Source organism: Dicentrarchus labrax, unplaced genomic scaffold (genome assembly GCF_905237075.1).
Source record: "Dicentrarchus labrax unplaced genomic scaffold, dlabrax2021, whole genome shotgun sequence".
In the NCBI taxonomy this organism is placed as follows: Eukaryota; Metazoa; Chordata; class Actinopteri; family Moronidae; genus Dicentrarchus; species Dicentrarchus labrax.
Window position 1 is genome coordinate 19,342,872 of NW_026136710.1, and position 16,558 is coordinate 19,359,429.

General features: G+C 39.7%; 1 protein-coding gene across 3 annotated transcripts in view; it reads right to left on the bottom strand.

The window, feature by feature from the left end:
* The window catches only part of whrna (whirlin a), a 132,538-nt gene that overhangs the window by 39,580 nt on the left and 76,400 nt on the right, over positions 1–16,558 (bottom strand). For all 3 annotated transcript variants that reach the window (XM_051412021.1, XM_051412023.1, XM_051412022.1), the window contains 2 exons: positions 5,824–6,032; positions 2,349–2,385 (listed from right to left, as the gene is read on the bottom strand). In XM_051412021.1, the coding sequence (XP_051267981.1) occupies positions 2,349–2,385; positions 5,824–6,032 (246 nt within the window). The remainder of the gene's footprint in view (positions 1–2,348; positions 2,386–5,823; positions 6,033–16,558) is intronic.

Genomic DNA, 16,558 nt, shown 5'->3' on the forward strand with positions numbered 1-16,558 from the left:
TAAAAACCATTTCCACAAAAATAGTACAGGTCCCACGCATGATGGGGAAAGGGAAGTCGTTGCTGAGCTTTGTACAAGGACAACCTTTCAAGGGTGAAAATATAGTAAACCAGTATTTCTGACCCCTTCGTCATCCAGTCCAGTCACCAATCCCTCCTCAGCAGTTGCAGTGCAGCAGCTCTCACAGTTCTGCCAGTTTTTCATCAGAAGGAGTTATTTCTCTGCAACACACTGGATAAGAGACTGGGTAGGAAGTGTCCTGTAAATTCTTGGAGAGGATGAAAGCAACCAAGTGGCCATAAATTTTCCAGGCTGACTTAGTGGAGGCTGCTGTAGAGCAGAAATGCTTTTTCACACATGACCACCACACAGAGTCTGCATTGCTGCTGGTATTACAGGCGTGAAATCCACCAATCAGATTATTCATATGCTGTTGTAGCTGCAATGCTTTGACTGACCCCACTAACATAGTGTCATAGTATCAGAGTCGTTTAAATGTTAATAGAGTGTTTGGTGCAGATGAACGGTTCAAATGCTCTAAACGACCTGTACTTAAATTTGCTCATTCACAAAGATGGAAAGAAGAGCTATATGGTTATGCCGCAACATTTTTAGTGTCCGTGGTGGCCTGGTATACACAAAGTCAATGGAAAGACACAAGTGTATGTGAACTGGTGCGGATGCAGCGCTGGTTGAAGATGAAGATGTGACAGCAAAATTTGAAAATGCTCATGATGATTGGTAACTCGAGCAAAATATTCCTGCTTATCACAAAGAAAAAATTAGGAAGAGAAGTGGAGTTCCTCGTAAGTTTTGGACCTTAACAACAGAGTTTGGAGGCACAATCTATTTTATTGTTTAGGCATATGAAGATTTGTTGGTTTGTGAGTAGATGAATTTGGCAGCCTGCATATAGAGGAAATACTGCAATCTATTAAATGTCCCGCAGATTGTTTAGTCCCATTTATCTCAGTTATCAGTTAGCCCTGCCCCTTATACAATCCGTCTTTTTCTGTCTGAAAAGGGCACCGTTGACAAAAAGGGCAGGTAATCACAGCCACTGCCGTGCACCCTGTCGCTGTGTTGTATGGCAACAGGTCAAAACAAAGTCTATAAATTACTTTTAAACCCTCTTTGGACACAAGTCTGAAGGAAATGTGTTCCTCCTCCTCTCAGAATACCTCCCACAGCCATCGTTTCTCTCTCTCTGTGTTCTCTCTTCCGGCGTTGCTACAGTATATATCCTCCCCCTGTCAGGAGAAGACTGTCCATCAGAGCCTCCATAATGAAAAGTGAGCTCTCCCACACACCTTCCTCCCCTCTCTCTCGCCCCCTTTCTTTCTCTGCAGTCAGCTGCTGTCTCTTCCAACTTTCCTCTCTTCTCTCTCCTCTTATTTCTCCATTCCAACACACTCTCTCTCCCTTTACAAAGTCAGAGTCAAAGTCAAAAGAGAAGACAGTAGAAGTACACTATGGTGAGTCAGTTAAGGGCAGCATGGTATAGGGTAGTAACACACTGGGTACCTATCTATATGTTAAACACAAAAGAGGTCTGCTTAGTCAATTTCTAAACATCATAGTTAAAGCTGATTTTCATAATTCATTCATTTTTCAATTATTTTTCAATTAATTACTCATTCATCAAAGGATCTCAGTCCAGTGTGACATGAATTTATAACAATTCAAAACAAAGAAAAACAGCCTATCCTTGCATTTGAAAAACTTCAACTAACCTTTTTCTGGATAGATGACCTAAAACATTAATCAAATATCAAAACTGTTTTTCTGTTGATCCACTAACCAATTAACTGACTAATAATTTCAGTGCTGCAACAGCTTCTTTGTCCTCCATGTCTTCACGTCTTTTGTTCGCTGTCCACTTGTTATCATACTGTATGACACAAGTAACAAAAGAAATGTAAATGTATGTAAATAACCAGTTAATGTCAAATTGTTGTCATTGTTATGAATTCCTCGTGTTTGGGTTGATTGATTGGGATTTGGGCTTACACGTTAATAAAAGGAAGAAAAACAGCGCTCATGTTCTTGTAACAATAAGTGACGTTTTCTTCCTCAAGACATTAAAGTGTGTGTCTGAGGTAAAAGGTGAGACTTTACGGGTACAGCTTGTCCATTCCCATCAATGACAACAGACTGACTAAAGAGTAATCAGTGACACCACTGACCCATTGTCACTCTTCCATGCCATTTTCCAGGCCAGCGGTGGAGTTAGCAGACAGATAACCATGTCCCAAGAGAAACGCTCAACACACAAACACACAGATAGTCCTGTATTTAGTGTGCATGCATACACACACCAAGAGGAAATGACTTGTTTTGAATCTCACCTTTCCTGCTGCAGAGGCTCCTTTGTCCACAGAGAAGCTGCAGAGAAAAAGACAAACAGGACAAATTAATCACTGAGGGACAGTTGAGTCTTCACATGTACGCGAACGCACGCACGCACACACACACACACACAAATTCACTTGTCCACACATGCATACACATTGCCATGGATTATATTCATGAAGCGCTCAAGTCCGACTTTCAAACAGATTTGATCTTTATGCTGCAGCTTGCCGTACATATCCAACCATCTGACTGCATATAAAAAAAATCATGATGCACTAAATAATGCGACAGGTGCAGTGATTAAAATACAATGACGAGGAAGGGGGACTTTTGTCAGATTGAAGGTACCTTTAGACTTGCATGCACTGCAATGTAAAAACTAGTTACAGGCAAACTGATGTGCTGATGTGTGTGTGAACAGCTTATTTTTACCTCACTGAAATACTGTCCTCTCGCTCTCAAACACACACACACACACACACACACACACACACACACATACATGTACGGTTTGAAGCTAGAATGGAAAAGAGGATTTGAAATATCATGACTGACAGCTTTTTATCTTTCTGAATATATTTCTCATTTATCACAGGCTGATAAATGCACAGTAGCACAGATTTTTAAATCTCCGTCATGGCTTTCATGTTCTTTAGAGATGTGTCAAAAACCGCTACACAGAGAGGCATTTTTTACAGGAAACATGAGGTGGGCATGTCTTCCAGTCAGCCTTTTCATTAAATTTAAAGCACAGACATCAAAATGCATATCACAAACACACAGCAATACTCTCTCCCTGAAAACATAAAAGCAAGTGTTTAGAAACGTGTCATTTTTTCCAGCTCCATATTCATTCCCGAGTGAAATGACTCGAGTAGATGTCTTTACATACTCAAGTGCCCACGAAGTAATAGGCTTTAAATCCATGAGTAAACATGACAACTCAGAGCGCGGTGTTCGTGGGCCCGAAATAATGAAAAAATATATAATTAAACCAGAGTCAGAAAATACTGCAGTCCCACCTGCAATGGCACATTAAACTCAGCTTGGAGACCTGTTTTGGGATTCAAATTCAATTAGCCCTGTTAACTTTGGGGACCAACTCAGCCGTTTATTCTCTCTTCATTCTGATTTTTCCAGTGTCTCCTCCCTGGCTGCTTTTTTTTTCATACTGCCAGATAATTGGCAGTCTTGAAGAAGGACATACTAAATGAAACACTGTGCAGCACTGTAATCTCACTGATTTAAAATATGCAATGTGGTAATGACACCGACGGAAAAAAACTAATTCTGTAGTAAAACATTATTTCGAGCTAGAATACAACCAAAGATTGCAACTTTTTTCTTACTTAAAAAGATTCAAAATGTGAAATAAATACATGGAATAATGGAAATCTATTGATGGTATTCATTTAAGTTTATGTATGCAACAAAAACATTTAAACTGTTTTACCTGCAGCATGGTGCATATTCCAATTTCACCTTTTTAGATTATTAAAAGTTTGAAATTAAAATTCATTACTGCGTGGAAATTATTTAAAATTATTCATGATATAAATGTAAATATATTAGGAGTCTCAAATTAAACAGCCATGTCTTAGTGCTCTTGCACAGGGACACCAGAGTGAAACAAACTCTATAATAACAGAACAGCGCGGATCCGACCAGAAATTCAGTGTTGAGTAACAAGTGTTAAATACTTTTTATATCCCTGTTGGCTTTGGAGAATCAGAGAGGAATTACACGTCCTGAGTTGTCAGTCTGAAGGGTTGTGCCTTATTGTGTTGATGAGAAAATGAGTCTGGCATTTACATCAGACTTTAATTTTGCTGTTGGGGATCACATTTATTCCAGGTCACAAGCTGCAGATGAGTTGCTCAGGTGTGGCATTTTGAGAAGAGCTCTGGCATTTTTCCAGCAGGGGTGCATATTGCTTTTCTTTTCTTCTCAAAAAAAAGGAGCAAATGAGAGTACTTCCATCTGAGAGACGGACGTCTGATCACATTAGGCGGTTAAAGACTGTGGCATCTACTTTAGTCTAAGAAGGAGAGGATGTTTTTTTTCTTAATGTTCTCTTCATGATCTCTGTGAAGAGTTTTCCCTCCTGCACCGCTCTCAAGTCTCAAGCTTGTTTCTTGTGCCAGTTTTCATCACTGAATCTAGCATAGTTTCAATTTGGCTAAAGTGGGTGAAAAGACAAGAGATTTTTCGGTGGTTAAACAAACCCAATTAAATCAATGTAGCCCACAGATACTCGGTCTCTTGTGCCAGTAAGTTATAATACAATGATGATAGTTCTTTACTTGTTGGTGACTCCCATAACCTTTGAATGTCTCTGCAGGCTTAGTAAATATCAGACTGTTCTAATGAAAATGATTAATGATGAAAAGACCAACAGACAGCTGAATAAATTATTTAAAGATAAATAGAATTTACATTTAGAGGTTAATAACCTGCCTTTATGCACTTGATGCATTAGCCTTAGTTAAAAAAAACTCTTCATTGTTATTCATTCAGGAACCTTTACAGTGTACAGTATAACAAAGCACTCCTCTACTCTTAACTTAGGCCTACTTTCCTTCTTTAGCTATGATTCTCAGCCCAAACTGAACTGTGCCCGACCAGACCTGACTTAAAGGAAGAGTTTGACATAGGAAACATGCTTATTTGCTCATTCTGAAAGCCAACGATCGATGCCACTCTCATGTCTGTATGCTTAAAGAAGCTACAGGCATGAGGTGGTTAGCCAAGCTTAGCACCAAGACAGGAAGTCTTGTCATCACCATGGGGATGCCAGACAACCAGCTGAGATTCCAGGAAGTAAAGAAATATTCCAGCACATAACCCCTTGTAAAACTGCAACGTGTTGTTTTTAAACTTTACCCTTACACTTAAACAAATGAGTTAGATAATAATGAGTTAAGTAGTGAGCTTGAGTTGTTACAAATGCACTGAGCCTGGCTAGATGTCTTTATGCTTTATGCTAAGCTACACATCTCTCAACGCTTTATATTGTACAGACATGAGAATGGTCTCAATCTACTCATCTAATTCTTGACAAGCAAGCAAATCAGCATTCTTTCCTAAAAAATATTTGTTCGAGCTCATCTGGCTTGAGTTGTGTTCAGCTCCATCTGATTTATTATTTTTTCTTTTTATCCCCTACATGAGAGCATTTTGAAAAACAAAATCCATTTTCACTTTTATTTGTTTGTTAACTCCTTATAGAGTTCAAAAGAGTTATTTGCTCAATAATAAATAATTAATAGCATTTTTCAGTTGATGTTTTGAGGTCTCAAAATGTCATCATTATAAATCTTAGTAAATCAACTATAAAAGCTGTCATTAATAAGTGGAAATCTAGATTTACTTATTTCACAAAAACGATAATATTGACAGTACCGTACTCTGTTAGGCTATTTTATGAGTAGACTTGGACCAGAGGAAGTGGGCTTAATAAAAACTCACCCTGCCACGCTGCTGTTGGCGGAGCTCTCTGCGATCTGCGAGCTGGCGATCCACTTGGTCTCACCCACCACAGTCCTGGCGTGTGGAAGGCGGCCCACGTCTTTCACCGTCATCATCAGGTGCCGTGACGACTTCAGGACCCTGACGGCTTCGTCGTGCGGGATGCTCAGAAAGCTGCGGCCGTTCACCTCCAAGATCTGGTCACCCACCTGCGGGGAGGGGAGGGCACACAGAGGCGTGGCGGGGGGGACTGAGCAAGGCGGCAAGGGTGGACCAGGTAGAGACTGTCACATGCACAGGTTCATAGGTCAAAGGTCAGAGAGAGGTAACGTAACAGATGAAGGTGGTGGAGGTGTGTGAGATGTTTAATGGATCACAGCGAGATAATCAGGCAGTAGGTTTGAAAGTTGTGACTTTCTCTGGTTGGGCAGAGAACAGAAATAATTACATAAACATTAAAGTATTCTTTGCTCACTGACAGGTTCAAGACCAGAACTGTTTAATATGTAATTGACAAGGCTTTCACATGTAATTTCACACTGTATCAAAGGGCGAAGCCTGGAGGCAGCGGCAGAAGGACTATAATGATGTCCATACTAAACACCACCTTGGACCGTACCTAATGTCTCCTATAATGAGCTGATGTATTGTAGCTTTAACCTCGAGGTCAACTGTCTGAGGTGTGCCAGAGACCCTCTGAATGAAACTAAAACACCATTTCAACCTCAAACTGCACTTTTCCTACATACTTGATCTGTACGTCTGCCTCGCTTGGCTTTATTGCACTGCTATGAAGCATGAAATATTGTGCACATACTGTTCTGTATGCAAACATGGATAACTTTACTCAACAAAGACCTGATCAGCCATCATAGTTTATGCTGCAACAGAAGTGCAAGGTTTTTATTTCAGCCGCTCATATTACAAGTGACCAACAGTGTAGACACTGTGATAACAAAACAGTCCTCTTTCCCCACATGTAAAGAAATGCTCTGGATCTAAAAGAAAATAATGTCAGGTAGTTTGGTCATCTTACTGCATTACACTGACTATATTAACTTTATCTGTCACCATAACTGCGTAACAAATTAGTTACAGAGGACAGGCTCACCACTCCCCGTTTACAAAACAGCACAGAGTCACTGGTCTTGTAAATGACTTTGTCTGGCATTTAGGTTTGATGTAGTGTTTAGCATTTTAAAAAAGTCACCAAATGTCACTTTCTGTCTCTTTGTTTTATTCCCATTTAACTCTGTTCAGCCAACCAAGCCTCACAATCATTTCAATGTTCTCTCGGAGCAGCGGCCAATGCAAGCTGGGAATTAAAGACATTCAGAATCTCATATGTTTCAGTTTCTTGGGTGTTTTCCAACAACCTGAGGTGACCCAACACCACATCTGTCATCGCTAATGCACAGCAGCACCTCTACAACACATCTGAGGCAGCTGAGAACATACACTCCATACACTCCTCTACCTTTATTAGATTCTACACTGACACAATTTGTAGTAATATGTACTAGGGACGTTTGATTGCAAATGCATAGAGACACATAATCTAAACTGTATTTACAAATGTAATCAGTTCCTAACAAGGAACACTGCAGTGAGAACACACACTGCTGCCACAGCAAACACTTCTTATAAACACTTACTTGTGCCGTCAGGCTGTGTTGAAGCCTCAGGGATGAGAGACAGATTTTAAGACAGATTACAAGCTGTTTGTTCCAGCTGTTTGCATTACAAAAAGGCACAAAAAAGAGACAATAATCATCTTCTTATGGAGTTTTTACAGTGTTTGACAACACTGCAGCTCAATTTATTGTAAGCTCAGCTCGGTTTATCTAAGTTTCACTTGGATTTGACACAGCTTGAGAGCACACATGGCTATGAAACGCAAACACACAGTTATTTTTCTTCTGTCACTTAAAGAGAAATGGAATTTTGACGTTATAAAAAAAACATATTATCATATCATATACCTGTTTTAAATTGTATTTAAAATGTTTTTGTGTACAGTAACAGACATCTGTTTCCAAACTATGTTCAGTAAATGTGCGAGGTATGTTTTTTTTCCAAATGTTGAATCGTTCTTAAACAAGAATGAAAAGAAAGGGAAAAAAACGGGAACTGCCCAAATATAGGGTGTGTGACACCTGAGCAGAACAGAGCCATTGTTAATGTTATTAGTAACATCTGTGCTTTTCCTATTATTATAACAAGTCAAAATGTCTGCTGTGAAAGTCTGCTGCCTATTAGTTGCCACGGTGATGCGCAGTCTGTGGGTTGCTGCAGTTAAATACAACTGACAAAGTCACTCAATGTTTTATGGTGGAGTGGAGGCACCACTAGAAGAAGAAGTATTTGAACGTGAAGTGGATTTGTGTGAATTGAAATTGTAAATAAAAACACGTGGAATAAAACAAACAGTGACACATGCTCTATTTGTGGCACGGTGTTGTCGACACGTTTCCTTTTTTTCTACGTGAAATCCAGATCATATCTTTGCCTGCTTTGTCAGTCAGGTAGTTTGTTCCAGCACTGCAGCACCAGTTCATCGAGTGAGATTATTTGCACCTGTTGTACCTGGCAAATGAATGGAATTCTGACTCTAATTACACGCTGATTACGTTTTATGACCCTGTGAGGCTCATTCAAAACCTCACTGTTGATTACAGAGGAACCAATTAGAGATTGCCAATATACTGTATTAATCTTCCTAGGAATTTCTTTATGATTGTAATGGTTCAGGGAGTACCGATCAATATTTAGTTACTTGTGGTGTTGTTGCTGTCCATTTTAGGGACCAACAAGAAAACTGTGAATGCACATGTATGCAGCTTTATGCGGTTAAAAAAAAGTTGAGTCACTAAACTGTGCTTCTGCATCTCCTGCTGTCATCAAGTTGCCACTGACGTCTTTCCTTTCCTTTCTCTCTCTTCTTCTCATTATTCTGCTCCTCCGTGCTCCCCTCCTCTCCCTCATTATGCTTCTATATTAGAGTAGATGGACCCTGTCCTGAGTCACAAGCACTTCATTTTTTGTGATCAATCTCTGCGTCACAACAGAGTCGCCGTCGCTTCGCTTCATTCTGGGTAATTAATCAACAACCAGTGGCAATGATGTTTATGACTGAAGCTCCGATCAATGCAGCTGTTTAATAATAACACATTCTTGATACAGGCAGAAAAAGCAACTCAGGCGGCAGAGTGTATTTCGATTGATAGCAAATGACACACACACACACACACACACACACACACACACACACACACACACACACACACACACACACACACACACACACACACACACACACACACACACACACACACACACACACACACACACACACACACACACACACACACACACCCCTACTGTGAAAGTTCCAATTATAAACCCTGGATATCCAGAATGATTCTCCCTGTGGCTGTGAACACACCTGCATGTGACTGATTCAGCAGAGCCAGGCAGGAGGAGGGAGGAGTAGAAAAAACTTTCTGTGGCTTCTCAATGACTCTATGTACTAATGCATGGGAGTAAGTAGAAGTAAACAAGCTGCCATTACTGGTGGCATTTCACTTGGCATATGTAAAGGATTCTAAAAGCTTTTGTACAGCTTTTGCCAAGAAATACACCCAGTAGTTTATTTTGAGTCAATCACACATCCAGTTCTCTATCCTGCTGCTGCAAATCTCACTATAGCACCAACAATAGTCTCCAACAAATGTATAGTTTACTCCTGTTTTGGTACCGTTGGTTAAAAACTATAGTGGCCGACTGTTCTGGGACAATAAGGAGCCTTTTCAAGAAATGAAACATTATTAGTGTCCCATTTTAAGTGCTGGAAAACCAACACGTTGGTTTACGGGATATAAAGATATAAATAAATGCACTTTTATAATTTATGTTGGATTTCCTCTGATTACAAAGCCAGAAATCGTGGATTGCGAGTTTGTTTATTTAAAATCATACGCAGCAAATGAAGAAGACTAATGCTGCTTGGGTCTGCAAGTACTTGATACAGCACTTTCACACCTGTCAATGTTAGTCAAAAGTCAAAAGTGGTAACAGTTTTTTCCCCCACAAAAAAAAAAGTTTAAACTAATTTCAATACTTGGAGACTGAGTAACATCCACATTCAAAAGGCTTTCATTCATCAGAGGAAGGATTGCCTGAACGTCTCTGGATTATGCCAGGCAGATTAGTCGTCTGCAGTATAATCCACATTAATAACCGTAATAAACTCTGTAATATAAGTTACAGACTAACAAACAGGCAGTAAAAAGACTAAACCAGAAAACTACACAACCACTTAAAACCATTCTCTGTCCCTACTGTGGTGCATTACAAATAATCCTTAAAAGAAGAAGATTCTCTCCATTTGTAGACAGATTTAAATGCAAATTAAAGTGCATCACTTGGCAAGTGGTAAGTGATGAATTATATCCCCTGTCTTCTTCTGCTCACACTAATTGCTCCCAAAAAATCCATTCTGGCACCTTCCTCCGCTTTCTTTTCTTCCTGCTTTTATGAGATGACTTTGTGATCACAAGAACATGGTGGTCCTGATGCCCGTTATCCTTAAGGAAGGTCACCTTTGATCAGCTATAGGAGTTACACTTTACAGGGGAAACATCTGTTTCTACATTATGGTAGGTAAACTGCACTCACTGAACAGTCTGGAGAAGACTGTCATTAGATGCTTATGTTCATATACACGGGAGCAATTTTCTGCAGGTGAAAATAAATGAACTTTATCATATAGCACAGCAATTTGTTTCTTTTGATTTGTTTCCATTGATTAGTTGGATCTGTTTTTGAGTTTTCTTTCTTGTTTTTATTGTGGAAGTGGAAATCTATAACTTTCATCACATAGCTCTCTCTAGCAGCAATAGTTGACAGAATTGGTATGAAAAAGGTTACTGATAACTGGAATTTAGTATTTGAATAATGTGTCATGTAGCAACACCACTAAGATTTTGCTGTTGATCCTTTACTTAGATAAAGGAAATTGTGAAACAAGCAAAATCTAGCACACTGGATTTCTGCTCAACAAAAAAAAGGACCTGAAAAGCTGACCAACATTTCAATCTATTTCTAAATAGTAGAGGACAGAGATACACTTCCCACTGGTAAATGAGCAGATTTCTTCTTTTAAGTTTTGGGAAACATAAAAAGAAAATCCTGTGTTTATGCATCTACATCAGAGTTGCATAAATCCCAATGTATCTTGGATGGTAGAAATGTGGATCCAGATATATGTTTGAAACACTGCTGCAGAACAGTGATGGAAGACATAAGACCTAAGCAGACAGACTATCACGTTTGATCAGGACTATTGTCGAAGATTCCTCTGACATTATCAGAGCTCTGTGATGAACAGTCTGGGTCAGACAGCTCAGGGCTGAATGGTGGCGGACACACGGAGGGGAGATAGAGGGATAAAGTGGCAGCTCCAGACCACTGATCCCTAAAGCTACACTAAGAACAGTGAAGCTGTTTCATCTGGTCCTCTGGCGCTTCTTTCACTTAAATGCTTCCTTTTTGCTCAGCTCCATGCATGTGTTTGCACGTGTGTGTTTGCACATGTGTGTGTGTGTCCTGTTGGTCGGACTTATCCTGCTGTATCCAGATTCTATCAGGTTCTGGTTGAGATGGATTTCAACTCAGAAAATGTCTTAAAGATCCCCTCCAGACATACAATAAAGCATATACAAACAGTTTGCTTGTCTGATATGTTTTTCCACACAAAAAACATTCCACATTAAATTCCGTAAAAAAAACTGTCTACCTCATAAAAAAATTACAGAATCAATGAATATGCTAATTTGGTTAATTTTAAGGTTTTCTGCTGGACACACGATGGTAAATGGACCTGTACTTGTATAGCGCCTTTCTAGTCTTCCGACCACTCAAAGCGCTTTTACACTACGTGCCACATTCACCCTTTCATACACATTCACACTCTATCGAACAGAAACCAACATTCATACACATTCATACACCGATGCATGGCATCGGGAGCAATTTGGGGTTCAGTATCTTGCTCAAGGATACTTTGACATGTGGCACCAGGACCCGGGGATCGAACCCACAACCTTCCGATTAAGGAACGGCCCGCTCTGCCTCTGAGCCACAGCCGATGTTTCCTACTCAAAGTTAGGCCAGTTTGATGTCTTTAGCTTAGTACAATACACTAAAAAAAAAGTCTTATTTCCTTGCAAAGTGAAAAACAATCATGGCAGTGAAGTATTCAACCCTTTAATGAAAATACATGAATATATTCTTTCTACACCGGAGGATGTTGTTTTTAAAAAAAATGTAATTTGTAGGACTATGTAGGTTAGAGAAAATAATTATCTTATCAGACCTAAACATTAATTTAAAGCCTAAAATGTAGCCACCCCGCCCACAAGCCATATCAGGTCTAGGAGCTGTGTTTTCTTTGCAACAGTCAATGTCACAAGCTCACAATCTACATGGCTCAATTTGTAGTTAATGTTGATAACAAACTGTTAGCAATTAGTTAGCAAGTAGAAAGGAAACAGATTATCTAGCTTTTCATTGTGGAAATCACTGTTAAATCATTAATTAAATCATTAATCGTTAAACTCTTAAATGTTTCTGCAGCAAATTCTGCTAGAAATTTGGAGCATGGCCACCATGTTTTTATTCTGAAAAGATCTTTAATTTGCCTACAATGTATAGCCCTGAAGGTAGTCGAGCACTGGCAGGTAACATATATGACATTTGTCATCTATCTGGAGTTCTCTGTGATGAGTCCACGTTTGGGAAACACGTCCGAGGGGTGAAGGCTGTGACCACTGATAAAGAGAAAGAAATGGTGCTTGCTGATAAGGTAAAGCAGTACTAAATACATGAAGGCTTGTGTCTCTAACCAGTTCTGAATGTGGCTCTAGTGATTATATATAATCACACCGGCATTTAGAGCTGCTCAATCATCCAAGATGCTTTTTTTCTCCTAGAAAAAGTGAGAAGCACTGCGTGGGCCGCCTGTCTCTAATCTCTGCCTCTCATACTTCAGCTCTCTTGATATTTCCTCCATTGCTTCTGTCCCTTGGCAGCAGGAGGAGAACAGCGGAGAGATTAGATATCGACTCCGTCCAGCCGCTTATTCCTTTGTCTTCTTAAATGGGCAGAACTTGTAATAGATTAGAGTTTGTAGATGAAGCGTAGCTTCTTCCAAAATGAAAAGACACATGAAGTGTGCCAAAGTCCAGACAACACATTTATCTTCACTTTAAGACCTTCACTAAAAAAGATTAAACTTTAATTAGACCCCTTGGCTCCCTTACCTGCCTTTGTATCGCTCATTACAGCTTTTAACAAGTCTTCCTTGATTTCGTTTATTATTTTAACAGTCTACAATGCATTATAAATGATTTCCTCTTCCTTCTAGTCTTTCTTCCTGTTTAATTTCTCTCCTCTAACCTCTTTCTTCTTCTACTCCTTCTGTCCAGCCTCATCTTCCCCTCCCCCTTACCTGCTATATCTCCCCCACACTGTTTCCTTCCACCAACCTTTGGTCCGTCTAATTATATTTCTCCTTTGTCCTCTCCCTTCCAGAATTCCAAGCTCCACTGCAGCCATCCACCATCAGGTATCCCCCTCAGCCATCAGCCACTTCAGGAACACTTCCTCTACTGACTAACTCCTCAACACTGATCATGTGACACTTTTGCGTTACGTCACTGAGTAAGTAAGTAGTCATCTGAGTAAAGCAGGCTAAGTTCACAAGGCGCAGAGGTTTAGTCCACCCTTGTACAGCAGTGTGTAGTAATGAGAGAGAAAAGCTGGTATTGATTGTTTTCTGGCGGACTGATTCACGTCCACGATCTTCCGGCTATTATGCTTTATTAAAAAGGTCACCACATTTTTCAAACTGACAAACACTCCAGAGAGCAGATCATTTAACCAAGTGTAGTCCATGGAAGTCATTGATCTCAATAACTCCACTTAACTTTCATAAATTGCTCATCGCTCATGAAAAAAAATAAAAAAAAAAAAAAAAAAAAAAAAAAATAATAATAATAATAATAATAGAACCATGTGTTAACTTTTAACTTTTTAAAATCTTTTACGTTATCAATCTTGTGTCATAAGCTTTACTATATAAATACTATTCTTTATATATTTTGACAATTTTTTGACCAAAAACAAAGAACAGGAGAATTGCAAAATACAAACTTTGTATACACTTTCTGGGCATGAGTTAGAGTTGAATTTGTTCTGGATCTGGATTGTTCCAGTCATAGTGAACAGGTCCTTATAAAGGTCTGGTCAATAAAATTAATTACATAAAATACAATTTTAGTTTTTGCACAATATATGAAATGTTACATCATATAAGATAAGTTAGTACAATACACGTAACATTTTATTTTCAATCAAAAGTAAGATATAGTCACAAAAGTGCCACACATTATGACATAAAGACCTGTTTCACACCTGCTCACGTGCGCTGCACATACATGCACCGAAAAATCAAGTCAATCATGCTGTAGTCGATATCCATCCATCTTTATTCATGGGGCGTCCCATGTACCAAGGCTGAGTCTTTGCTGCAGTGGCCATGGGTTTTACTCCGACCTGTAGCCCTTTGCTGTCTGTGCTCCCGCTCTCTCTCCCCCTTTCCTATCAATCTTCAGTTGACTTGTCTAATAAAGGCAAAAAGCCTATATGAAATATAATAATATAATGTACTAATATAAACTCAGGTTACCTTAAATATTCAAATGTACTGACTCACATTTCCCTTAATCTGCACATACGGGGACAGACCAGTTGAATAAATCTTTAAACATCATTAATATAAGGGTAGACTGAGGAGCCTAGGCAATAGGCAACAAGTCCAGTGTGTAGGATATACTGGCATCCAGCAGTGTAGTTGCAGATCGAAACATTCTCATTTGACCCTCCCTTCCAAGCACCAAGGAGAAACTACGGTGGCTGCGAATGCAAATAGTGGTGTCGGATTGTCTCTTCTTGGTTCCTGTTGAAACATGGCGGTTCAACATGGCCGACTCCATGGAAGGCGACTTGTGGCATTTATTTATATAAATGTCTCATTGTACATTAACAAAAAATAGTAGTAGTTTTCTATATTCAGGTGATTATACACTAATGGAAACACACCTATTACTATTATATTCCATTTCTGCCAATAGATCCTCCTAAATGTCACACGCTGGATCATGAAAGAAGCATTGATAAATGTCTATGTAAAACTTTGCACTGCTGCTCCTCTTTCAAAACGACTTGATCTGTGGAGCAGGAAGAACATCTTAATGATGCAACTCTGACAGCAGTGAAGCGCAGTGCAGCGAGACACGCTGAGTGAAATCTGAGTGTATAAGCCTGACTGACTGATCCTGCCTGAGCATACTAATGATCCAACACACATCTAGACTGCATCCAATAATCCCTCCACCACACACTGATGTGTTAAACTGCATCATAGTGGCCCAAAGCTCTGATCAGTGTGAAGAGAGTCCGATCATGTGTGTCGGATCAGCAGGAACTCTTTCTGCTGTTTGCCATCAAGTTTTAACAAAGAGTTCATGCTGGCAGGAAGATGGATCCTTGTGAAAACAAATCCATTACAGAGAGCCAAACTTTTATTTCAGGAGTTCGAAAGTATAACAGGTACTCAAGGATGATTGGCTAACATCTGCTCTTAAATGGCATTGCACTGCTGAGCCAATGACATAGAGAGGTTAGCTGTAACTGACAGCTATTTCATTGCTGATCAGGTGATCATTTTCTAAATGATCAATTCCTCACAGTGTCCAACTATATTTAATTTACAATGATATAACACAGAAGCTGGAAGCAGCTTTTTTGCTTGATAAATGACTCAATTAATGTTAACAATAGATTGTATTACCCGTTATATCAGTTATGTTGTACCTGGTTCATTTTCCCAGATATGCTGCTATGATATCAGTAGTCAGTAGTCAAGGCACGTTGCGAGCCACTGCATATCTCTATGTTACATGCTCTAGATTTTTGCCCCTAGTGATTCAAATATTTAATATTTCCTTTGACAGAACTGCTCATAGCGACCAAATATGTGGGTTCACCTTAATACAGGGGTGTGCAGTGGGGGCACTTATCGGTGTGGGCTCACTGTGTGTCTAGACACCCTGAGGAAGGCAAATGTGCTGATATGCATTGGTGTATTTTTGGCCATGCTAGTGGCAAGGCTCTAGGGATGGTCTGTCAGTCGGTCGGTCCATCCACCACTTTGGCCCACACTGAAATATCTCAACAACTATCGGATGGTTTGCCATACAATCTTGTACAGACATTAATGGTCCCCAGAGAATGAATCACACTGACTTTGGTCATCCACTGACCTTTCCTCTAGTGCCACCATCAGGTCAAAGTTTTCACTTATTCACTGACGTATCTCTCCATCTCTTCTAAATAAATTGGTACAAACGTGGGAACAGACATTCATGGTTCCTTGATGATATATTCTACTGACTTCATTGATCACCTGACCTTTCCTCCAGTGCCACAGTGAAGTTTGTGGCTGTAATTTAAATACCTCAACAGCTATTGGGGGGATTTCCAGTAGTTTGGTTTAGGACCAAATACACACGAAACTAATGACATTCCTGTTAAACATCAGCAGCTTAGCATACACCACTGTGCCTAAGTAGAACCCCACAGAGCTGCTGGCAAGGCTCTAGATTCTTGTTCT